The sequence below is a fragment of the Sabethes cyaneus genome, chromosome 3 (assembly GCF_943734655.1).
Source record: "Sabethes cyaneus chromosome 3, idSabCyanKW18_F2, whole genome shotgun sequence".
Classification (NCBI taxonomy): Eukaryota; Metazoa; Arthropoda; class Insecta; order Diptera; family Culicidae; genus Sabethes; species Sabethes cyaneus.
The window spans coordinates 33,009,254-33,035,000 of record NC_071355.1 but is presented as its reverse complement, the minus strand read 5'-3'; the positions used below and the strand labels follow the sequence as shown (position 1 = coordinate 33,035,000).

General features: G+C 39.2%; 1 protein-coding gene across 8 annotated transcripts in view; it reads left to right on the top strand.

Moving 5' to 3' along the window:
- The first annotated feature begins 7,809 nt into the window (after positions 1-7,809).
- The window catches only part of LOC128741795 (GATA zinc finger domain-containing protein 10-like), a 38,638-nt gene continuing 20,700 nt past the window's right edge, over positions 7,810-25,747 (top strand). Inside the window, exons 1-2 of one of the 8 annotated variants that reach the window (XM_053837846.1) lie at positions 7,810-7,919; positions 20,534-21,162. In XM_053837846.1, coding sequence (XP_053693821.1) covers positions 20,925-21,162 — 238 coding nt within the window. In that variant the 5' untranslated portion in view covers positions 7,810-7,919; positions 20,534-20,924. Of the gene's footprint in view, positions 8,051-20,530; positions 21,163-25,747 lie in introns of all 8 variants that reach the window. The other 7 variants (XM_053837845.1, XM_053837844.1, XM_053837842.1 and 4 more) reach the window with 7 other exon arrangements.

Below are 25,747 nucleotides of genomic sequence, written 5' to 3'. Positions count from 1 at the left end.
GAGGATTACCTACGAATGGCCGCACGTCAAATTCGTCCGAAAATATTCACAGCCTTTAACCTGCACAAACGTTGGGTGCATGCTGTCCTTATTCGCTGTCGCTCGTTCAGACTTAACTAATGGATAATCCTTACTAGTCAGCAAACCTATGATAATGCTTTCACCTGAATAGAAATGGGTTCTGGGGGGCTGCCCCTCCCCTATTATCTAGAAAACATTTCCTACTGACATGGTAAAGTGAAATTGCGTTGCTTATTTTATGTTTTGTTTGATTAAAGTTATTTGTTAAGAGTAATTCTCACCGAAACGGGGCCACTACTGACACGTGATATTCCGATATTAAAACTAACAGTTTCAAAAAAAGTTGAATTTTGAGCAAACCTTGAGATCTAAATCATGTGATATTTCATAAACTTGCCATAAAACAACTAACAAATGGTCCGGTTCTGTAAAGAAGAAGAAGAACAGGACTTTCAAATGGAGTAAAAATTTTTTTGGCGGCCATCTTGGATGTGGTCGTCATATTGGATTTTATCAAAAAATCATCGTTTTCACCATGAGCCCTCCAACCAATTTTCATTTTAAGACCATCATTGGAAAGTTGAGAAAAAACAGTTTCAAGAAACATTTATAAAATTAGGTGTGCAATGGCATTTACTGAATAAAACAACCAGGTATTTGTAGCAAGGTCCACAATTTTCATACAATTATTGTGATATTTCCAAAATTTGTTATGAAATAAACTACAAACAACACGGTTTTGTAAAGAGGAGAGATAGAACTTATAAACGAAGTGAAAAAAAAAGAATTGTTATTAATTGTTTCGTTTATTTAATGCCACTACACATGTATTTTAATGAATGTTCCTTATAGCATTTTCTCAGTTTTCCAGTGATGGTCTTGAAATCAAAATCGGTTGGGGGGCTCATGATGAAAACGGCGATCTTTTGATAAGATCCAATATGGCGACCAAATCCAAGCTGCATGCCATATGGCCGCCAAAAAAAAATTTTACTCCACTTGGAAGTCCTGTTCTTCTTCTTTACAGAAGCGAGCCATTTGTTAGTTGTTTAGGGCAAATTTATGAAATATCACATGATATAGATCTTAAGCTTTGCTCAAAATTCAATTTTTTGAGCACCTCTTGTCAGTAGTGGCCCCGTTTCAGCGAGAATTACTCAACTGCTTGAAAATTCATGTTTTGCCTTTCTACTATATAAATATATAGTATAAAGGTATAGAAATCACTTGGAAAACCGGAAATGGAAAGAAGGTCCTGCGGGCCGAATGTCATATACCATTCGACTCAGATCCGAAAACTGAGCATTTTCTGTGTGTGTGTGTGTATGTATGTGTGTGTGTGTGTGTGTGTGTGTGTGTGTGTGTGTGTGTGTGTGTGTGTGTGTGTGTGTGTGTGTGTGTGTGTGTGTGTGTGTGTGTGTGTGTGTGTGTGTGTGTGTGTGTGTGTGTGTGTGTGTGTGTGTGTGTGTGTGTGTGTGTGTGTGTGTGTGTGTGTGTGTATATGTGTGTGTATGTGACGCTTTTAATCTCACTCACTTTTCTCGGAGATGACTGGACCGATTTTAATGTTCTTAGTGTCAAATGAAAGGTCTAGGTGTCCCATAGGTCGCTATTGAATTTCATACTGATCGGACTTTTAGTTCAAAAGTTATGTATAAAAATACGAAAAATATGGGACTTCATTATCTCATAGGTCCCTTAACCGATTTGAACAAAATTGATTGCATATGAAAGAGGAGCCTTGCAAACCCTTAACTTCCAAATTTCATGACGATTGGACTTGTAGTTTGAAAGTTACATAAAGAAATGTGAAAAAATAGTATTTAAAGCATATTTTTGTAACATATAAGCATTAATTCAATGAAAAGCATCACACATTTTATTATTATTTCAAAATTACTGCTGAGATCTATCAAACAAAACCGAGTTTTTTAAAATCGGACGATTCATTCAAAAGTTATTTAAACTTAAGCACCGTAAGCACACTTAAGCACCGTATATTAAACCGTTAAAACGTGTGAAATCAAAACAAATGTTGATTGTATGCAATGTGTGTGATGTATGTGTGTGATGTATGTGTGTGATGTATGTGTGTGTGTATGTATGTATGTATGTATGTATGTATGTATGTATGTATGTATGTATGTGTGTGTATGTGATGACAATCTGCAATTTTTAAATTTGCATTGAAATTCAAGAAAAGTGAGAAACATGTCAATTGTCTGAAGTTTTTGAAGCCTCTTAGTGGAATACGAAGTTTAAAATTAAAGAAAAGAAAAAACTTTTACCGACTAAGTTTCACTATTTATTATTTATTCGCGATACGTATACGCTTTGAAATAAGACACTGATGAAGCCTGCACGTCGTAGGCGAACTACGTATCTGTTGCAAATAAATATTAAATAGTGGGATTCAATCGAAAAGTTTTTTCTTTTCTTTGATTTCAGATTTCAATTGTCATTTTATTCACTTGCTGTTACTCACAATTGTACAAGAAAAGCAAAAAGCGAAGAAAAGCAGTTACTTTAAGCATGTAGGTATAGTGGTGTATAGGATTAAAAATACTAGTGAGTCAATTTTTCCAAATAAATTTATACAAATTTCAAACAAATTCTGTTTGATTAATAGATGCTCTTTTCAATCAATAGATACTAGAGCTTAGAAATGTTATATAAAAATTTGGAAGTACACGTTGCACGGTAGTAATTTTGTAAGATTTGTTTTCGTTAGTGACATTTTAAAGGACAGATGTCTTATGTCATGTATCATGTTTTAATAAATAAATCAAAAAAGACAAGCACTGTGAATCATATCGATCATATTTCCCATTCTCAAGCATGTTAATGGCGCAGCTTTTGCACTATTTTTCGATCTCATTTTATTTTCCTAACCCTCTAACATTGTAAAAACGATACGATCAAGCAAATGACTATCTTTTCATGAAGGTGCATTCAAAAGAAGCTTAAGTTTTGATTTTCATGCAAAAATAATTCTCATTTGATCTGAAGGAGCGCCAGCTTAGAAAAAGTTCAATTTCTCTTTTTCATATCTAATGCTCTATTTAGTTATTTTTTCTAATTCAGATATATTGCAAAATTGAAGCCAAGCAAACTAATAGTAAAATTTTGAGATTAATCATTTTGTTGTCGATATCCTTTTTCTTCAAAAGCGAAGTATAATAATAATTTTTCTGAACTCATCAAAAAATCAAAATATCAAAAAATCTGCTATGAACACATGATTCATATTGTCAATTCAAAACAAGTTTCATATATGGCTCTGAAGCCCGAAAGTTAAGGCCGTCTGTAGACCCGTTAGAGGGTTGATTTCCAATTTTCTATATATATTCATTCAAGTCTGTAAAAATTATCTTTTGTGTTTACATTATTTCTCGATAAATCACGTAAATATTATAAAACTAAATAAGGTGTTCATCAAGTAACATGCTTACAACAAGTGACGCTTACAAGTATTTACGCACCCAAGGAAAGAAAATATAATTATTCTATGCAATACGTTGTGAATTTTACTGGCAAATAAGGATTTTGAGGAATACGGAACGCATTATATTATATTAATTATAGATGTTCCTGAGAATTTAAATAGTGATTATTGTGGCAGTAGAAAGGCTAGGTCACGCCGCTAGGTGGATTAATTCGGGTTTTTTATTGAATGGTTATTTAGGCATTCTGAGAAAATTCGGCTTCTGTGATTGTTGTTGAAATTCGGCCATTTGGATTTCGGCCATTCGGTACCAGCCCCCGACAGAAGCGATTAATGTGAATGTTTCATGAGACTGGTAATTATAGTGGTTTCAGAGAGAGTTCTGCGGTAACTAACAGGCATTTGCGGCAAGTTTAATTGGAAGAAAGGGCATAGAATCCTTCTAGAAGTTTATAGCAAAACTATTTCGAGTTTTCAAAGATGGTGATTTCGGTGTCGAAGAAAATCCTTTGGCTATGAACAACCAACAAAGTTCGAAAAGGATCTTGCTGCGTTATTGAAAGTGACTCATTAAGCAGTTTCGGTATGGTTGTCATCCATTGGAATAATTCAAGAGCAATTCAATTGGGTGTAACATATACAGAGACCAAGAGTGGCCAAAAGTAAATTATTCATTTGCGAGCAGCTGCTGCAAACCATTGGATTGTAATTTGGAATGAGAAATGAATATTCAACTGCAACCCAAGGAAGAAAACACCACCCCAACATCAACACCAAAGCTGAATATCTACAGTTCGAAGCCCATACTTTCTGATGGACCTGGTGAGACCATCCATAAGCCCATAACAGCTGTCAAAATCTGTCGATTTCATTACAGGTAATCGTTACTGGCTACATTTGATTCAACTAAGGAGTGGATTGCAAGAAAACCGGTTAAGGGGACATAAACGACTAGAATTTTTGAAAAAAACCATTACTTTTTTATTTCAGATTTTGATTCTGCAGTCTTTTCCGCTTATTTTGATACTAAATTTGTAATAATCCGACTACGGGAAGTGGTCGAAAAACGATCATACACATAAGCATTCCAGTGCGACGTGGAACAACTTCGACGGAATAAAATGCCGCTCCTGGAAATCCACGATCTTCAAACTTTATGTACCTTTTTCCCAGAAACTACACAACGTATTGGAACAAACTTTTTTTTGTTTTGTTGGTAGTAGCTTGGCAAAGACTTTTATAACTTTCGAGTGTCGTAAACAAAACACAGCTTGAGAAAGACGAAAAATAAGAAGAAAAGATGCCTGAAAACATAAAATTTTGTATTCTTTTTCTTAAAATATTTGGAATTTTCGACAGATCCGTATGATAGTGATAAGCAAACAACACTAAGTGATACTAATAGTTGAAATTTAATTTGTTTCGCCAAAAAAACTTATTTACTAATAGTGGAAATTACCATCGGTGTCAGATTTCAACAAATATTTTTAACTTATTCAATTTTTTTCAAATTAGAAAGCTGGTGATCACCACATATTGCCTCAAACAGCTTGAAATACTTCTAGGAGAAGATACCTATTGATCTGGAACTGCTTTTAATCAGTTTACTGGGAATTGGGCTACCTGTTCATTTTATCCACAGTTCCCCTAATTATTATCTTAAATGCATTTTAGGATCCAGAATGACACTCACCAAATAACTCGAAACTGCTTGGGATTTTATTTACTTATTGAAAAGTGAAAAAAGGTAATTATACATTACCTTTGTTAAACCTTGTTTAAACATATGTTATGATGATGCGCTTTAATTTTACAGTTTAATCTTGTAAATTTCACCCGATATAAGTATTATAATTTGTGATTTGACTAAACCTCGGAATGTAGACATGTGGATACTACGACAACTCTAGTTGAATCTATTCGTTCAACGATGACAACGTTTTCATTTTTAGAAACATGTTCCACGCTTTTTACGCGTTTCAATTTGGCTTAGTAAATACTACGAACTCTGTTTATCGTGATCGCTCCGGTTGCTTCGAGGCTCATAGACTTCAACTTCTGAAGCAGCGGAACGGTCGTGACGTGAAGTAGCTATGGAAGTACTCTCCCAGTGGCGCCCATGTTTGGATTACCATTTCCCCTTAATACAACAGATATCCCGGAATATTCAGATTGGCTCAAAATACACCTAAAAATAAAAAATAAGAAAACTTATCCAATTTAATTCTACTATGTGTATTTTATTCAATGACAGATACGTATTTCGCCTACGACTTGCAGGCTTCCTCAGTGTCTGTTTTCGAACAGTTTTCGAGTTCGAAAACAGACACTGAGGAAGCCTGCAAGTCGTAGGCGAAATACGTATCTGTCATTGAATAAAATACACATAGTAGAATTAAATTGGATAAGTTTTCTTATTTTTTATTTTTAGGTTTCGTATTCTACTAAGACGCTCCAAAAACTTCACTCAAAATACATCCAAATGTCTATCCAAGAATTTGTCTTAGATATTCCCGTGATTGGATACCCCTTTTGCCATATTTCTTTATTATTTTACAATTTATAAATGACCAGTTTTAGTGAAAGGATTAGAGGTCTCTATTCAATAAACTTCGAAACTAACCTAACCCTAGCAAACTATCCTAATCAGGAAAAAAACTACCAACGCTGGATGAGTCCGCGTTGGTCCTTGACGTATCGTAGATGAACGACAGCAGAAAAGGGACGATAACCAGCTGCTAACACGCCGTTGATTTACACCTTCGAGATAAGCGCGGTCGCTTACTGCCACGATCCTTCGTGGTCGGATATCGCACCGGATGAAAATCGTAAAACAGCCTCACGTGCGTTGGTTGTACGATCGTACGCGAGCATAAGCAGCGATAGCTCTTGCATTGATTATCGCTTGCATGTTTATTTTAAGACGCGGTTGTCATGTTTACTTGGGAATGCATTTTCCCTAGAAACATTATTTTTATGACACAATCCCTCATCGGTGGGTAAATATAGGGTGTCCGGCGCTGCATTAGGTTCCGGTAGTACTCTAAAGATGGCAGCAGCATATTTCGTTTTATTTCATCTGTTACTTATGTCGTGAAAAAATAATCCCAGGCAAGTTTTCCTGGCTGTAGAATAACGACAATTCCTTGCGTGAGTTATTTTCATTTATGAATGACGGAAATTAAAACGATTAGTCGACATTTTCCTCTTCGTCGCTTGAAAAAACGTAGAAAATTTGGCTGGTAGGACTTCTCTAATGACAAAAAGCATTTAAATGGATCTCAGCTCACTTTGATTGATCGCGTAAGACAGACAGCAATCAAAAATATTAGGGAATAACTAGTTTTGTATTGTGTGTCATAAAAATGCTGATATTTTGCATAAATTGTGTTGGATAGGACGGGAATAGGCAATTACGACGAAGCAGCAACATACCCTACGTAAGCAAAAATTTTCAAAAGGAGTCATGTCTTACCTACACAATTGTGTATGCTCGGGCTTAAAGGGATTCAACGAGAAAGTTTAATGAAAATTACTTACTTTTGATTCTACTGCACGTTGATTTAGGAACTCTTCTAAGACGCTGAAAAGATAGTTCATAGAATGTAAAATGTATTTTCCTCATAAAAACTTCTACAAAAAATCGTCAACAAAGTTATTTAGTATAACTCCGCCCCAAGGCTTCTCCGACTTCGAAGCACCTTCTAAGCAGATATAATATTGGCAAAATATCCCTTCAAGTGCTCAAACAGTAATAACTGAAAAACCCCACCCGACGAACCCACGGTGCAATGCACTGTTTTCGGTTGAGTATCCCGACTAGCACTGTAAACGGCTATTCATGCGATTCCTCCGACCATGTCGTAATACGTAAATACCCAAGCCTCCGTACAATATACTGAAGAGCAGAAGAAGCAGCAGTCAGCAAGCACTCGCGTCGTTCGCAAAGGAATCCCTTTTGCGTTTGCCACCACGGTTCTGCTGCCGGCCGCCGATGCGATGATGCGGAGTGCCGTACATCACGGCCGCCCTACGTACAAGTGCTGGCCACTGGCACTGCGCTCGCTAGTGAGTGAGAATTGGCCGTGGCTGTTGGCTTCAACAACCACCGACCGCCCGTACTACGGCGCAACCACGGTAGGTAGCGAAGCAAAATGTTCTGTGACTGTGAGGAATGAATCATTTCGCTCATCGTGTGTGTCTGGCGAATGTAACCGACCGACAGACCGACCGACCGTCCAACGATGGCAGCATGACAGTGCGGGCATATGGGAAAAAGGTAAACTGACTGACTGAGGTAGTAAACTTTTGCTGACGGAACTCTCAGTTTAGCAAACGTTCTCGACTAGTGCGGTTCTCAAAGTCGGTGACTGATATAGCTACGCGATAGTTAGCCGTAAATTTCGTGGTATAACTTGAACTTGTTTTTGGTGATTCGCGGGAAATTCTCTAGGTTTTGTACGTTGCAAAGAAGGACGAACCGATATTTACAATTAATTGTTCTGATAGATACAGTGCTTTTCGCAATGGAGATTTAGTGCTATGCGTCAACAGTGCCGTGCCGGTGGCGGTTGAAGTGTGTTTGTAATGCTTTGGAGTAATTATTTCTCAGCGATTATTGTGTCACGAAGGTGCATCAGCATCCCCGTGCCCGGTGATGCGGTTTGATGGTGCATGGCCATTTATAATGAATAACCTTTTGGGAGCTCGTCACTGGCGCTTAACCTAGTGCCAGCTTTAGTGTCCGAGTGCGACAATAATTGCCGATAGGCACACACGGGGACTGTTACTTGAACGACGACGCTGCATGACGGTCGGCACGATGGATTGGATGCAGAAGCAAACAATCCGTCCGACGAAACCGGCCATCCTCAAAGCCGTATTGTTTTGCTTTGTGACAGAATATTTTACGAGTCAGCTTCGTCGGCATGTGTACTTAGAGCTTGTCCGGAACGGTCGGAACACACATCTACTCTACGCTGAGTGTGTTTACTGACATACTAAACTCGGTCGATCTGTCTCGTAAATGTATTGATTAGTTTGGACGGTTTGGTGAAACACGATCGCCTGTTATCATTCTAATTGTTAATTAGCATGTGTGTTTCGTTTGCAGACTACTGGAATAGCTTGAAAACAATCACCGGAGCTTGAAATAAGTTTGCAAAAAGAAAATAATGATATTGTCACAATTTAATTAATTTATGTGTTTTTCGACATACCACGTATGTAGAATGAGCACAAATCGAAAAGTTTCAGAAAGTAATTTAAAGCTTTTATATCCAATTTCATTCTAAGCTGAATCGTTTTGATGCTGCTTTCTGTTTCTTGTCGAGACAGCCTCTCAGACGAACCAGATAAAGGAAAATATCAGACGTAAACCGCAACGGGTCCTCTCGGATACCGATTCTGTTAATGGTGCAAAATATTTATACTGGTTGTGCCATGAACCACAAATTGAGGTTTTCAACGGCTAAAAAAGTGTAAAAAATAACTTCCTACTTCAAAGATAAATTTCTTGTACCATTCGCAGAGTGTTTAACACTTCGTAGGTAAACGAAACTACACGTCTTGTGTGATTTTATGCCGGGCATTAACTTCACTAGATGGTAGCAACGTTAAGCTGTCCTGTTGGATATATTTTAGAAACTTGAGTTGAATCTTTATTTAATACTGGTGCTATATTCACTTTAAGTTATCAACTAAAACAATGACAACTTTTCTGTCAGTGACAAATTTTAACAACTTTTCTGTATCTCAATCAGCACAAGGTTTTACAGGGATACAACTCTCAGTAAAGTAGATGGTCACAAAATAAGACGCTTACACTTGTATTTCGTGTTTTACACTATCCATAACATTTGTCTTTATTAAGTTCAATTCTAATCTTTCTCCCTTTGCTTTAATTACCAGTCGCAATCATTGTTGAAAAGCATTACAGTTGGCACGCACGATATCCAGAGGCATTTAATCTTAAATCTTTTCCAAACGTTGCCTGAAACTATCCACAGACAATCGTTTGGTGCTTCCTAGTTTGCCTAGCATGTAACACCATGCATTGAAGTTGAGAGGATTCAAATCAGACGAAGAGGCAGCAGGACACTCTTTCGAAGAAATAAAATCTGGAAAATTGTGCTCACACCAAGCCTCTGTAGCTTTCGCTTGGTGAGACAGTGCAGAATTTTGTTAAAAACAGGATAATGTGGTGTAGATTTTAACACTAGGTTCACTGAACAGCAACGGAACCTTCAAATAAATGGAAAATACCCTTTTTTCGAAACATACTGGAAGCATTCTGGAATCTTTGAACAGCCAGTTTGTTCCGAGGAATATCAGAAAGATGTGCTGGATATATCCGATCATTTTGTTGATTTTGGAACATTTTTTTGTCCGGAAACAGAATTTACAATCACGCTTGAGCAACTGCCGACAACTTTTGACTTTTGCGACCTTCTGCTTTTCAGTCAAACTGTGCATATATATGCACATGTTTGTATATAATCAATCGAAGATCATCTTTCAAAATATTCTTCATGATTTACTACGCAATTACCAGTTACTTGGCCATCTAACGTCCAGATTAGGGCTGTCGGTATTGGGCGCTTTTGGTGAAAACCGGTATTTCGGTATTGGCGTAGAAAATACCGGTATTGGCAGATTATTCGAAATCAATCGAAATGTCGATGTTTTTCAGTAAATCTTTTTATTTTGAAAGTTTGGCTTCAGTATTGTTGCTTATCAAAGTAGAATTTAAGCAGATATAATACCCTTAGCGATTTATTTCCCTTATTAGAATGAATTTTATTGCCAACACTTCCAGCAATTGAGAAAACTTCCGCTTTCATCGAAGTCTGGCGAACGGCTCTAAGCACATCAGGAACTTTCCATTCATTTCTTCAAATTTATAGTAGGAAAGCCCGCTTTTAATTATTTACAAAATATCTTGTATTGTAGCTTCCAGCATAATTAATGCCCCGGTTTCCTACAGCCTCTCAACAATTTTTTCTCCATCCTCAAACCGGAACTCCTGCATAACGTCATCCTCTTCTTCATCATCGTTCACAAATACGTACTCTTCTCTGTTATCAATCCCACTATTCGAAAATAGTAGAATGCAAATTTCATCTTCTTGTTCAATCAATGTATCACTCCAAAGACTTGAAAAACATTCCAAATTCTTTCCTGGCAGATTCTTGGATGGCAAGAATGCTCAAAAAGTCCGGCATCATCGAAACAAATAAATGAAGCTAACTTTCCCTTACCTTCGCTTCATACGTAAAGCAACTTGTTTCATTTGTTGAACAGAATGTTTCAAATAAGCGTCAGCAGAAGTTACTGACTGTGTTAAATGACGACGATTGACAGTCAGGCACGATTTGTCGATGCTGAGTAGATTAATCATAATATGCGTTAAATTCTAGGAAATGTTACTCAAAATAAATTCAATTGCATTCAAAGTCTAGGCTGACCTTTTTCTGAATATTTGATAGAGAAATACAAATGAAACTTTAAAACCGGTCGTCATGATGAAGTGAAAATCGTTTCAATGACGCTGATTGAAGCCAGTTTTGAAACGAAGCGGCGCTGCTTCTGTTAGAACTGAAGCTTCATTACTTCATTGTTGAATAACAATTTACTATTGTAGGTGACGTTTCTGGGCCCTGATCTTGTTTCCTTAATTCGTTATTTGAGAGCTTCGAATAGTTTGATGGCTTTTGAATATCAAGTTGTTCAAAAATAAATTGAAACGCGACGTCTGGCTCATAAATGAAATATTTTTACAGCAAAGTTACTCTACTGTCCCTTAAACGGGTTCAAGAGCTATAATTATTTGACCCACAATTTCACTCTCTTCATTGTTAGTAGTCAAAGAATCTCGTCGGCATTAACACCAAGTTGTTTTTTTAAGAGTTTTAAATCTTTTATCAAATTTATTTCTTATTCGAATAAGGAGTTGGAAAAAACAAGCAGATTAGAAAATACCGGAAATCCCGGTTTTTTGCCTTTCCAAAACCGGTATTTCGGTATCCAAAAATTGGCCGGTATTACCGGTTTCGGTACTACCGGAACTACCAGTTAGACAGCCTTAGTCCAGACTGATTTGGTTTCCATCGAATTCACTCTCTGACTCGTTTGATGACTTGCTTACAGTGCATTTACGGCTAGGTTGGGGGAGTATTCTCCGAGAACCGATCTCCTTGTATCGCTTGATGGTACGAAAGATTAATCTTTTATTTATTCCGTGTTGTCTCAGCTTCCTTAAAATATCACACGGTGAAAAACAGACTTATTACAAGTTCCTTTTTTGCGTCCATGATTACCAAGATTCAACGACGAGTGAAAATTTAGAACAAACTTGCAAGCTGAGTTGTCATTTGAATACACTCTAAACAAAAAACATGCAGTGGTGAATGACCCTTTGGGTTAAAACCACTCAAAAAAAAAAAACATGCAGACATATCTGTGATTAACCCATTTTTAATAAAACACGTCCGAAAAACATTGACAGTTATTACTACTTTCTCTGCAAATTTCGCAACGGTCACTACAACTGTCAATTTTTCTTTCCATTATCTCGTCTTTGCCGTACTAAGTTTACAGCTGTCAGTTTAACAGTCTAACTGCGAAACATCTATTCGGCCGCGTTAACGCGTTAGCGACGATGGTCTGCCCTAGCGGCAACATCCTCCCCCAGTGAACTAGCTTAAACACAAGCTATCAGAAATGCCTCTTCGCAGTTTTAATGACGGATGACCAGATCCCGTCAGGTCCAGGCCCGCTCTTTAATCCAGCTATTTCGCTTATCGTTATTTGCGATGAACACCAAGTCACCGGATACCAACCTCATTCACTCTTCCCCAAACGAATTAGCGCTCTTGATTAGATTTGGCCGTACCTCCTGAACACATAGTTCCCAAAACCAATCCAGTTGATATTATGTCATGCTCCATGAATTCTTTACCACTTTTAGCTATCCGTTGGCTTCGCCACACGTTTGTTGAATGGTCGGGCTGCCCAACAATAAGTGGTTTGGAGATAGTGCCTCGATACCTACTCTTTAACTAACTAACCTGTTTAACGACTCATCCTCCAGCTGGTCTCTGCTGTAGGCGGCTAACGTTACTTGCTTTACAGAGCGCACTACGGGCTCCCATGCACCACCCATATGAGGAGCCGATGAAAAAAGGAACCTGTTTGTTCGCGACCTGTAGTTTTGAGTAACTTACAGAGAATACGGCGGGTGCGCTAAAATATCCAAATTGAGTGTTTCCAAATGCTTTTTTATGACTTTTGAGATATGAGGCCGCGCTTTGTCTTGCTGTCGTGAATAATTTTATCATGTCTTTTCACGCATTCTAGCCTGTTCTTCTCATTGTGATAGTGCACTACTCAAATAAATCTATTGTAGCTGGAATCAATTGATCGGAATGCAATCGCCACGTTTAAGCAGGTCTGAATTCATAATACCCTTTCGGTCCCACCTGTTACTTATCATGCTACGTTCATGCTTCGAACCGTGAATATACGGCTTTGGTATTGACATTGCGGTGGATGGCAAAAATTAACCCGACATATCGTAGTATTTTGATACAGTAATAGTAGTAGTTGATACGACTAGTAAGATTCCTAGGAAGGTAAGAGAGTAAAACTGAAATCTAAAAAGTGTAGTCACGTTTTGAACTCTTGTTTACTTTACTTTAATGGTGACGGTCCACGTTTGATCCTGCGCCGAACGAATTATCCTGCAGTCTCTTCTGAAAATAGTGTTGGTACTCTTTCTTGGATTCTGACCACGTGCCTAGCCCACTGCAGCCTACCACACTGGACTACTTTTCCTATATCACCATAGTTGTATACTTGATACAGCTCGTGGTTCACGTGTCTGCGCCACACTCCATTTTCCATCTTGCCACCAAAATTGATCGAATCATGTGAGATTTTGTGATATTAGTCCCATTCCTTTCCACGTTTGCTCTATGTATTGCACCTTCCAAGGCAATGTTAAATAGCAGGCTAAAGAATGCATCCTCTCACTTTAATTTCATAAAAGTGGCTGAAATCTCATTCGCCATTCTGACGCATGGTTTTGACCCAATCAGCGTCACACTAATCAGGCATAAAAAGTTTAGTCAGAAAATAATATTCTAGAATTATCTACCAATGCTCATTTCGTTTGACTGAATCGCACGCGGCCTTAATGTCCACAAACAGATTATGCGTCTGCAAGTTTTACACCCGGAACTTGTCTGGTAACCAGAGATGTTAAAAACGATCTCAAAACTCATCAAAAATCAAAATCAACTGTGAATCATGTCAACTTGATCCTATGCATAAAAAACTCACGCGTGAGTTTTTCTGTTTTCATAGCAAGAAGCATAAAACTCACACATCTTTCTTCCCGCATGCTCACATTCTGCTTTGCTTCAACTGCTACCCAGAGCTATACACCTATACATACAAATACAAATACAAATACATACAAATACAAACAGAACAGGATATGGGAGAGCAATTTATAGGCAGAATTGAGTAATGTAATGTCTCGAAAGGTTTTACACAAATGTCGACGTTTTACAAAAATAAGGCAAATGAGGCAACCCAACCGCTCCTCTGGCATTTGTTCTTCCTCCTAGATTCTGACAATGATCCAGCGGATGTCATGTCATTGTTGAGGAAGTGATGAAAGAGTGAGTCTTCAGACCACAACCACGTATTCCTTGCCAGATCATGGCCTTCTTTGCGAGTTTATCAGTAACCACGAACTCTGTCTGCCACATCGCCACACCCAGTAGCAATGTTTTGGAGGTTCAAACCCCCCTCCCCCACCAAACGAAAATTTGTTCTATACTTTTAAGCTTGAAATATCACAGCCAGCTGTTTAGAGCACAGGAATGTTTACGGGGTATGTTGTACGATCCTCGTCGTTGTCAGCAGCAGCTTAGAGCCGGGTTGGTTCTTGCTGTTTTCAGTTCTATTCAACTCGATCTTGGGTTACGGTTACTCGTCGCTCATTTCTCAGGCGTCTCTGAAGTCGCAGCTTTTTTATTTAAAAAATAAAAAATGTCAATCTAGACCTGAACGAGCCATCTCGCACGTTGAGTCCCTCTGTTCTGGGTGCCGGTGGGGTTGTTGTGAACAACTGTTTTCCTTACGACCTATCCGGTACATCGTGGCTTACCGATTTTCGCCAAATGTACGTCTCCACAAGCAGTATCTATTTATTTATTAACTTTTTTCATTGGGGCTTTCAACCAGTGGTTGGCTCGCCCCAAATATTACCCTTGATTCATGCACCTCTGCTGCTCTTAGCTTTCAGTTTGTACTCCTCCAAATGTCGTCCGCAAAGGCGCGTATGTATCACTATTGTTAAATCTATAAAAACTACCGGTCTAGTAGGGGGTTCGTACGGCGGCTTATGCCTTTTGATCGTAGCGTTTTGCGAAAGGCAATGCAGGTTTATTGTCCTGTTCGAAGACGCCGCACCGTGGGATGAAACCCAAATCTAGATGAACAAAAGTAATTACGCTTAAACCGTTAGTCCTAGGTTTAAAGTATCTTCAGAGAAAATTTGTTATTTCAACTTCCGCATTTTGTGCTGTATATGGCATTAGGGTGATCATCATAGTAGGCGTGTGTATAATATAAACTTTTTTATGGTTGAAGTTAGCTGAATAAAATGTTCTGCAAAATCAAAGAACATTAAATTTTGAGTAACTTTGCTAAAGAAATGAAAGCCCTATCTTTTATGGTTGATGGACTGGGGTAATTAAAAATTTTTTGGTCTGGGTGGACCTAAAAAAATCCGTTTTTCCTTAATATCTCCTTTCGTGTTCATTTCTCACAAATCATGCCTTCTGAGCACTTTCACATCCATTGAAAACGCACATTTTGTTTGAAGAAATCAGGTCGCTTTCTCCTGTTTCGCTGTTCATTGAAAGCTGATACTATTCTACTTCTGGCCCACAGGATAAATTCAAAGATAGCGGGTATCGTTCTTTTGTCTGCGGATTTATGCTGTCCGTAATTGGTGAGCAGCAAGACCGCTGGATCTTCTTATTTGTGTTGTCCACGGCTATCAGCGATCCTACATACGCGAACACATCTACCACTTTTCGTTCGTCGCCGTCAACGATTACCGTCCGCGAAAAAAGCACGTTCGTTTCGTTTGAGCTTCTGTCATTCATGTATTTAATCTTCGACGCGTTTATTCTGGGCCGAATCATCCTAGCCTCCGCTTTCAGTTTAGCGCAAATGGCCTCTGCAGTGGCAAAGTTTCTGGTTTTAATATCAAAGTCACCTGCGTAGTCAAGAAGTTTGCTGCCTTTACTGAAAATCAAACCACCGGTTTCGAAATCTGCTCGTCGGATCACTTCAAGAACGAAGTTTAAAATCATGCAAGATAAGTTGTTAGCAGCAGCTTCACTGCATCTCAATGCCAACTGGGGGCAAAATTTTAACATTTGGCTTCTATTATTTCAGTATTATCTTTTTAGTCAAAAGAACACTCAATTTCAACCAAAATAGCTTTTAACTGAAAATAATTCTCCATTTCCTGAATAAACTCCTTACGGTTTTTTCCTGTATGGACTCATCACTGCGACCAGTATCGTTTGATCTATTGTGATATCGCTCGGGTGTTTATAGTATAACCCACACTGCATTTATTTTTGCTATAATTGCTATTGAGTGAGCGAAATGCTTATTGAACTTTATGCGTGCTTCTGTGTAATTGGGTACCCTTCCTTCAATGCTTTTCTCTACTTTACCCACCTCGTTCCACATGACAGCGCTGCCCCCAATTATAGCCCTGGCGCAAATAAGGGTCTCATTTTTGCACTGTCAATGGGCCATATCGGGATAATATAGAATTCAGCATGAAGGAAGGGTGGGTGAGGGGCCTGAGAATAAACCCATGCTAAAGTCAGTTTGACGTCGAATGGCCTGCCTCTACTAAGATTCAAACCCATAACCATTCGCTTGTCAAAGCAGACTCGGTTACCTTGCGGCTACAGAACCTCCTTACGGTTAGGCTATGTCAGATTTTTCTTTGTTAAAACTTTGTTAACTTTGCTAACGATGCAGCCGCTCCAACTCTGCATATTCCTGCTCTTCCAGGTAGCGCTTTTTCTCCCGAAAGATTTGGTTTCGCTGCATCTTGTTCTGTTTGTGTCTTTCCACGTTCTGACGTGTGGCACTGCGCAACTTGGCCGCCCGCGCAGCGTTCTCCTCATCCATCACCCTCCTACATTCATCGTCAAACCAATCAATCCGCTGATTCTGGGCCACATGCCCGATGGAGCTCTCCACTACACTGCTGATGGCTGTTTTGATAGTGTTCCAACAGTCCTCGAGAGGGGCTTCATCCTGCTCGTCCACTTCCGGCAGCGCAGCTTCGAGTGAATGCGCGTGGTTTGCGGCGACGTCTGGCCAACTGTCGATCAAAACGTGGTCGATCTGTGATTCTGTCTGATTTGGTGACATCCAGGTGTACTTGTGATGGATTCTGTGTCGGCCGTGTTCTTGGAGGCGGTAAATCACCCAATCACCCACATCTCGCCCATCACTATGAAAGCTGTACCCAGCTCGTGCGTGTTGCCGCAGCTCTCGTAAATGGTATGTCCATCTCTGAACGTACGTACCATTGAGCTCTTCCAGCACACCTCCTGGAGCGCTACGACGTCGAACTTGCGGCTCTTCAATACGTCGGAAAGCACTCGAGTGCTTCCTTGGAAGTTGAGAGATCGGCAGTTCCACGTCCCTAGTTTCCAATCCATAGTCCTTTTTCGTCGCGTGGGTTGTCCGTATCCCGGCTGGTACCACGAGGAGGTAGGAATAGGAGTTTCTGAATAAGAGGTTATGAACCACTGTAGAGTCTTTTTTTATGTCTACACGTGCACAAGGCACCGACGGTACGCATTATTCAGCCGTTTACCAGCCAGGATTGAACTTAACGCATCTTAATTGCTTCCTCCTCAGTAGTTCTCGGTCTCTAGTTCTGATTTTCTTGAGTTTTTTACCACCTTTCTATACCTAGATTTGCCGTATCATCCTTGAAAACATTACACACTGTTGATTCTGATATACTTAGCAACGTTAATGCAGACCACTCTGAATTTTCCAGGTGTTTGTGCAATATTTTTTACGTCGTTCAAGTTCCATTCTGTTCTGCCCCGCAACGTGGTGGAATATTTTGGCATAACTTGCACCAGTTGTTCTTCATAAACAGGTAAACAATGTCATGTCAAATGGTTCCAGCTCCTACCACAAGATGCGTGCCGGTAATGCATTAGAGGCGCCCGGATTTACTTTTAGTCAGACTTTACTGCACTCAAATGTTTCAACCTAGTTATGAATCATTTCCGTTGATGTAAATCGCACAAATTGCATGTTGTGTCACTCCCAATGATTCAGCAAGTCTCTTTTGTGTTTGAATCGGATCATCATCAAGTAATGCAATCAATTCAATTCGTAATCTAACTCGTTTGGATGCCCAGAACGGGGCCTTTTCCCAACACTGAAGTCACCCTTCTTAAGATGTTGAAATCATTCACTACATGATTTATCAGTCGAAGAATTGTCTCCTTATACTTCCACAGGCTTTAACTGCATTTCGACATTTTCACTGCAGTTATATCCATGAAACAAAAAGTGATAAACACTGAAGATTATTTACTGATGTCTAATCTCTCTGAAACCACCGAAACTAGCTGTCCTGTGAAGCATTCAGAACAGCCAGATAGCCATCTCATCAAAATCGGCCGATTTTGTTACTCAACATTTTGATGAAAATGAACGTCAACAAAAGTTCAAATTGAATTGTATAAACCCACTTATTGTGTAGTTTTTACTACACACAACAATAGTTTTTAATTACGACTCCCGTGGTTAAGTAAAAGTCTTTTCACATGAAAATTAAGTTTGCTTAATTTCTTTTTCAACATAATTCATTTTCCTGAGAAAATAAACTGAAAACGCCGTGGCTGTTCGAAGTTTGAATCACTCCAACTAAATGTGATCCAAAATTTGAACTCTTAAATTTACCGAACATCTTTAAAAAGGAATATAAGTTATTGCTTTTCTCTTTATGTTAGTGAAAACATACCTTACAGATATCTAACAGATACAAACAGTGCAAATAATTTTACAATTGATGAACTGTTATGAAAGAAATCACGCAAAATGTTAACAGGAAGCAAACCAAGTGAAAATCTGAGTTGTCTCACTTTCCCTGGTATACTGAATATCTCATCGGATGAAAGACATTTTAACAAAGACGATTATGTATAATAATCACACGATTTTATCCCATTAGCAAGAATTCATTCCAAAGTCCTCGAAGTTGGAACACGAAGTTTGATATTGTTCCAATTGAAATTGTAGCTCTTATTGAAAGTTTTCAATCGAAGTTTTCTTCGCATACAAGAAACACCATAAAACCAGTGCCTAGTGCCAGTGAGAACACCAAAGAACAAAATAACATTTAAGCGAAGTCAACTTAGGCCAGTAAAGATTGTTGAACTTTTGCCTGTTTAATACATCAGAGCCACCTTCACTATAGGTGCTGCCCGGTGATAAAACCGAAAAGGCCCCATCCAGCGGCACAATTCAACTGGTTCATTAAATCGGTTTTTGTTGAACAACGAATCCCTTCTTCAGTTTCCGGATTTCCCTTTCACGGTAAAGGAGTCTTTTCCCTCGAGCGATTATTGTGTTGGTACGATTGTTTGGTTCGCCGCCGCCAGAGAAGACGGTTTGCCGGTCCTGGGACTTTACCAAACAACCGGAACGAGGGAGTTGCTCTCAATCTGTTAACTTTTGTTTTAAGCTCTTTTTCTACGTGAAATCAAAGTTTTTAGCCAGTCTTACGAGGTATGCAAATAGATATACGGATAGGCGTACCGATTGTGAAGATCGATGAGCACGTTCCACGTTTAGTATCTTAGAATTGGTTCGTTCTGTAGAAGTGGCAACTTTGCAGTCAAAGTTTTATCAAATAATTGAGTTGAAAATATAGCTTAGGAAAATTAGTGTCAAGTTATATGAGGATTTATTCGGTTTATCCTCTTCGTGTTACGCAAAACTTCGCTGGCGCGCAGAGATTAGAAAATGTTTTATAAACAAATCCAGTCCAATACTAAGTGCGACTGCTTACTAATTCCACCATCATTCGCTTGACATTGAAATCGGCTTCCCCATCAGAACGTATAAGAAGCCTTAATCTGACTGAACTGCGTTTATCGAATTTGGTCATCGATCGAGTACCATCGACTGGTCCCATAAATACATATATTGAGCTTCGAATGACAACTACCTGTTGGCTATTGACGGCAAGTACCTACAGAATAGATCGTAGTCACGTCCCTCCCCCACCATCAGTCGCACAATTGCTGTGAGCTTCCAAAGCTTGGTACCTCTTCCTGGCGGTGTTTTACTTGCCACCGGTCCGGAAATACAATAGGAAAATGAAAACGAAATCACTATTTGTGCACGCTATCCATCGGTCAGTCTGGAGAGGGTGGTTCCCTAATTGGGGAAAACACTTGATGCACTCGTTATGGGCATGCGAACATTAGCATACAATTGATGGATTCTTTCTGTTGAACCTCCCTCGGTGCCCGCTCGTTCGGGCGGAATGATTGCACTAATCCGATTACTAATAGCTCGAAAATAACAACGCTAACGTGTAGGTAGAACACGATGCTTTCGTTTTTATTATGTTGTTGTTGGTTGATTTGTTTGAATAATTAAGTTTGCATCACACTTATATGGTTTACCATGTTTTATCAAGTTTCAATGCAGTGTTGCTTGTAATATGAGGAAATAAACAATTTATCAAAATGAATGAAACACTTTTAAGTGCAATTATGGCATTCAGCATTATCAAATGTAAAAAACTAGTAGTTCATCCAAAGGAGACACATTATATTTTAGCACATGCCATCATTTCAAGCTTTTCACTGCTACGGAATATATTTCTCCATTCATCTACACTTCACTTCAACGCGCCTCTCCAGCCAGCCAAGACGGCCGTCACTTTTTTGACGTACACGATTCTACAATATTCAGCAGCAGGAAACATTTTCAGTCTCAGTAATCTAATAATACCAGAACTAATCGGACGTTACGTTGGGACTTTCCCACTGCACTCTCCCGTCGCCTGCTGAGTGTTGTGGAATCAGTGGAAATGTGAAACAGAAATAGGATAAATCATTTCGACGAGCAAATATTGTGCGAGCGTGTGTATGCGATAATCACTTTAGAGCAACAAGTGTGCATTTATTTGTGTATCGAACGGGCTAGACCGAGACCGAGACGCGCCGCACCGTTCCGGGGGCGACTGGCGGCGCCAGTTTAGTTGCCAGGGTTGTGCGCGGCGACCACGTGGAACTGTGGCTCTGTATTGTATAGGAGTAGCAGTACAGTTTGATGAACATACCATCCTGCCGCCGACGGCAAAATCATGACGTCCTCCGGTTATGTGGCCAGTGTGAATGCATTGAACACGCTCGACAAACTACCCAGCTCGCCACTTACCCCTCTGCCGTTACCCTCGCCATCGACGGGGTTGCTTCTGGACGTGCTGAATGTCACCTCCTCTACGGTGGCCATTGCGTCACCCAGTCAAACACCAACCCTAGTCACGCCTGCTATCACGGATGGTTCCACCGATGGAGCGGAGGAGTTCGTTGTGCTGCCAGGTAAAGCAAATTGTTGAGTATAATGAGTAGGAGCAAATTGAAGAAGTCATCGCCACCGATAATGCATTGTAATCATTTACTTTACATAATGGGTCCATAGGTAATTTAAGGAATCATTTGAAAAACAAAAAACTCAAAAGAACTACTTTGAAACTCATGAAAAAAATTTTAATTGTCATAGACGGACCAGAAATATCCGTTTCATTGCAGATATAAACAAAACACCATGCGTCTCCCATTGTATTTTCCTTACTTTATTTCTTTTAAAATTATGTCTCAATAGCTACATAACAATTATACATTTCTGAATTATAGATACATATGTTATGTTCTCCACTTTCCATAAAAAATGTAAAAACTGGGATATTTTTGACACCATGAAAATACGAAAAACTAATATTTTCAATATTTGTTGCAGTCAATATCAGTGCAAAATTATTCAGCTTTAGTCTGCGGTTTTGGTTGAAACTTTTTTTCACAATCTAAATTTGTACACCAACATTTTTTAAAGTAGTTTTAAGTGGGCTTTAGCTAAACCCAACTGATTTACAAGTAAACGCATTTAAGTGCGTACGTTGATTCTATACAGGGTGTTAGGTTACTTTGTGGACATATTTCCGGGGATGATAGGGGACCATATTTAACGAAAAAAAAACCCTTCTACCCTTCTATGGTCAAATCTCAACCATCACAAAATTATTAAACATTTTTAGTTTCCGGTTCTGTTCGCTTTAAATTAGCTCTAATTCAAAAAGTATGTTAGTTAGCTCAATTCTGTTACTTTCATTCGAAGACTGAGTACAGTTAGTAACTTTTCAGAAGCAAAACGCTTTTAAATAAGTGTTTCTCAAGGTGTTCTCCTAAAAAGCGTGATAAAAATGATTGCTTTTATCTTCCAATTTGAAGCTCTAGCACCGGTTTACAATTCGTTCTTTGACGTGAAACGTTCGTTGCAATTTAATTTTAAACGCATCGTTATGAATGGTGAATTAGTATCTGAAAATTACACGAATTCATGCATCACGCATAGTACACTACATCACCGCGTGCGACGGACATGGTCTGCCACATATGGAAAACAACGACGAAACCGACTTCTCGGGGCTCTCTGGGACGTTTCTGAAAACGATTGCAGCATCAAAATGTATTCTGTCGAAAAAGTCGCGGACGTTCACCTTTGCTATGGCGTCGCTAATTGTGAAGCAACGACCGCCTAGATTTTCCGACCGTTGGTTGACTACCTAACACAAGTGTTTAAACACAAATCCAGAAGTATTCGTTTTGTTACACTATGATTTTGAATCAAGAACTTTTACGACAATGAACCATTGCTTCCGAGTAGGAACGTTGTTTTCAACGAGGCTTCGAGTGGAGCAGCATCAGCAAGCCAAGTTAAGATTGACTATGAAATTTTTGCGGATTGTGGGAAATGATCTCAAGACAAGCATAGACCAAGTTACATCACAGCCCCGCGTCACACTGGAAGGCGTGGAGCATGTTGATTCGTATAAAAATGCATCCCCAGCTAGCACCAACTCGTATATCAATGTACGAAAACTATCGTATCTCCTAACAAACTCGAAATCGTAACTAAAGCCGGATAAAGCGGGATCAAGTTGATTTTTTGTCGTATATAATGATAATGACGATATATAACGATAATACGATGTTCAGCATAAAATCGTAGAGTAGTACGGAGCGACTCGCGCTTAATCGTATATAAATACTTATCGATAATAGTTTGATACAGAGAGATTCCATTTTATCTGACTTTACTTCCGTGTATTCCCATTTATTTCTCTCAATCCAAGGCTCTTTGCGTTACAAATATCTTACAGATTTGTTTAAATTCTCTTAAACTGCTTGCCTGTTTTGCTGTTTCTGGAAGCTGGTTGAACAAATTGTAACCCTTATAAAATAATGAGTTTTGCGTGCACGATTTTCGAAAATTCAGGAGTCTGAGATCTCCAGCATGTCTTGTTTGGTAGCGGTGCACATCTCTTCCGTACACTATCGTGTTTGTCAGGTACTGAGGTGCCATTTCTTTTGTCACATGATACACAAAAACCAGCGTATTATACTCGACTCGCTGCTTTATAGACATTCACTGCAAACAATCTAACATAAACATCCTTGGCGTCAGTCGATCACAACACAGAATCAAACGCATAACTTTGTTCTGGAGAATCTACATTCGTTTCATCTGTTGCTTTGATGCAAGAAACAGGACTGTAGCACAATAATCGAAGTGGGGGACGATGGTTGATTTATAAATCAGTATCTTTGCATTTGTAGTCAAGAAACGATTGATTCTACACAGCACACCAAACTTTCAGGCAGCCTTACGGGTCGTGTAATTAATATGCTCTTTGAAATTTAGTTTTTCGTCAATCATCACTCCAAGATATTTCACAACCTGTACTTGCTGAACCATTTCTCCGTCAATTCGGACTTTTATTTTAGCAACGTTCAACTTAAGTTTTTTCCATTTCAACCATTCAGAGAAGTTACTCAATTCATTGTTCATCACATTGAAACACTCATCGTAATTGTTAGCAGTTGCTCTTTCACAATCGTCTCTAACACCTTCTCGTACAGCGGTAATAAGTTTATCGGTCTGTAATTTTCTGGTTTTGTCGAGTTCGCAATTTTCGGTATCGGAATCACCACCGTTTTCTTCCACGCATCTGGAAATACCTCACACTGGAGAGAATCATTCACAATTCGCAGCATTTGGTTTGCTATAACATCAAACTCATCCACCATCACGCGTTTCGTAATGTTATCTACGCGTTACAGTCTTCACAAAGAAAGTATTCAACATTTTAGCTGTTTCAGCATCAGAACGTTCTACATCGAAGATGATTTTCGCTGAAGCATCTCCTCCTGGTTTCATCAACGATTTAAGACACTTCCATAGTTTCTTAGAATCTCCACTACATCTCTCAATTTCATGCTGAACTGATTTGTTTTTTTAAAACTTGGAGCTCTCGGACGTACATGTTTCGTCGTAACTTATTTTCTCTAAGGTACTCTGAATTTCTAGTTCGTTTCCAAGTTCGGTAGGCCGTATCTCGTGCAAACCAGATCCAGCTGATCTTGGAGCAACAATTTCTGTGAGTCGTTTTACAGCGGACATAAGTGAGGCGCTTAGTTGCTTGGAAGCATCATCCACCGAATAACTGATCCTGGTTAGTGTCTCGTCAGCCCGCAGGATGACTTGCAGCTGCTCTCTTGAATATCGCTTCCAAGAAACGATTTGCTTATTTCGCACCGGGAGGTTAATTTCTGCCATATTACCAACTTGAATGCAGATGGTTTCATGATCAGAAATTGTTAACTCCTCCACGACTTTAGCTTTGCACTCATCATCGTTTGAAAAAAACAAGATCAATTATAGTGCTGCTACTCCGTCCAACACGCGTTGGTTTTGAAACATACTGTTTCATTCCTACAGCCTCCACAACGCTTTTGAGTTTACGTGCGTATCCAGGTTCATTCTATCTTACGTTAAAATAACCAACAATTACATTCCTTTTATCGTCCGCTTATATCCACTTATATCGTCCACAATACTAATATAGTCGTAACGCTCCAAATTATTCGTAATCACGTATATCGCTTCCAAAATAGTACGGATATGCCAATTTTGCGCATGAAATACGATTTATTTAGCATGTATATCGGTACGTAATGCTGATTTTTACCTTTTTTATGCATATGAAAATGCTAGCTGGGTCCGTTCCACACTACACGTTAAAGAGCTGCTGCCTGCGGATAACCCGAAGCGGCTTGAGTTTTGCAGGATTATGCAGGATTATGTGGCAGCAAACTCTCAATTAATCCGCCAAAAAAAAAAGACTGCTATATCTTTCGTTCAAATATTCATGGCATGTGCATGTATGTCTTCACCTTATGCGGCGGCGTATGCTCCTCGATTAAAGCGTTTTGCAGAGGGAAGATTAAGTCCAACTTCCAGCTTAAATGCGTCGTTGAATCTTCTTACACGTATTTTGTCAGCGGTGACCAGAGATCCTAAATGTATAAATTCATCAACCACTTCCGGTTGTGACGCATTGATTTGTAACTCAATCCTCGTATCCTCCGTTTTTATTCTGGCGTAGATTGCCTCCGCTGTCCCAAGGTTTCTAGTAATGATGTCGAGGTCAATTGCGAAAGCTAGGAGTTGGCTATTCTTTCTGAAGATCGTTTCTTTCTTTTCGATGCCTGCTCGCCGAATCACATCTTCGATAGCGATGTTGATAGTACCCTGTGAAATCTTTTCCGGGCATAAACGACGTAACAAGATCTTTGGAAGACTCTTGAGGCGGCGTTGATCAACGTAAGGCCGCGGTAATTACAGCAATCGAGAAGCCGGTTGCCTTTTATATAGATGGAACAAACTACATCTTCCTTGCACTCCTCTGGTAGTTTCTCCTGCTCCAAAAATCTTTGAAATGAACCAGTGGCTAGTGGATCTTTGTCATTTTTGCAGAGTGACAGATTTCTCGCGGATCTCTTTGAGATCGGGAGCTGACACGCTGTTATCGTTTGTAAGCGCTCCTAGTTTAACTTCCGTTCTGTT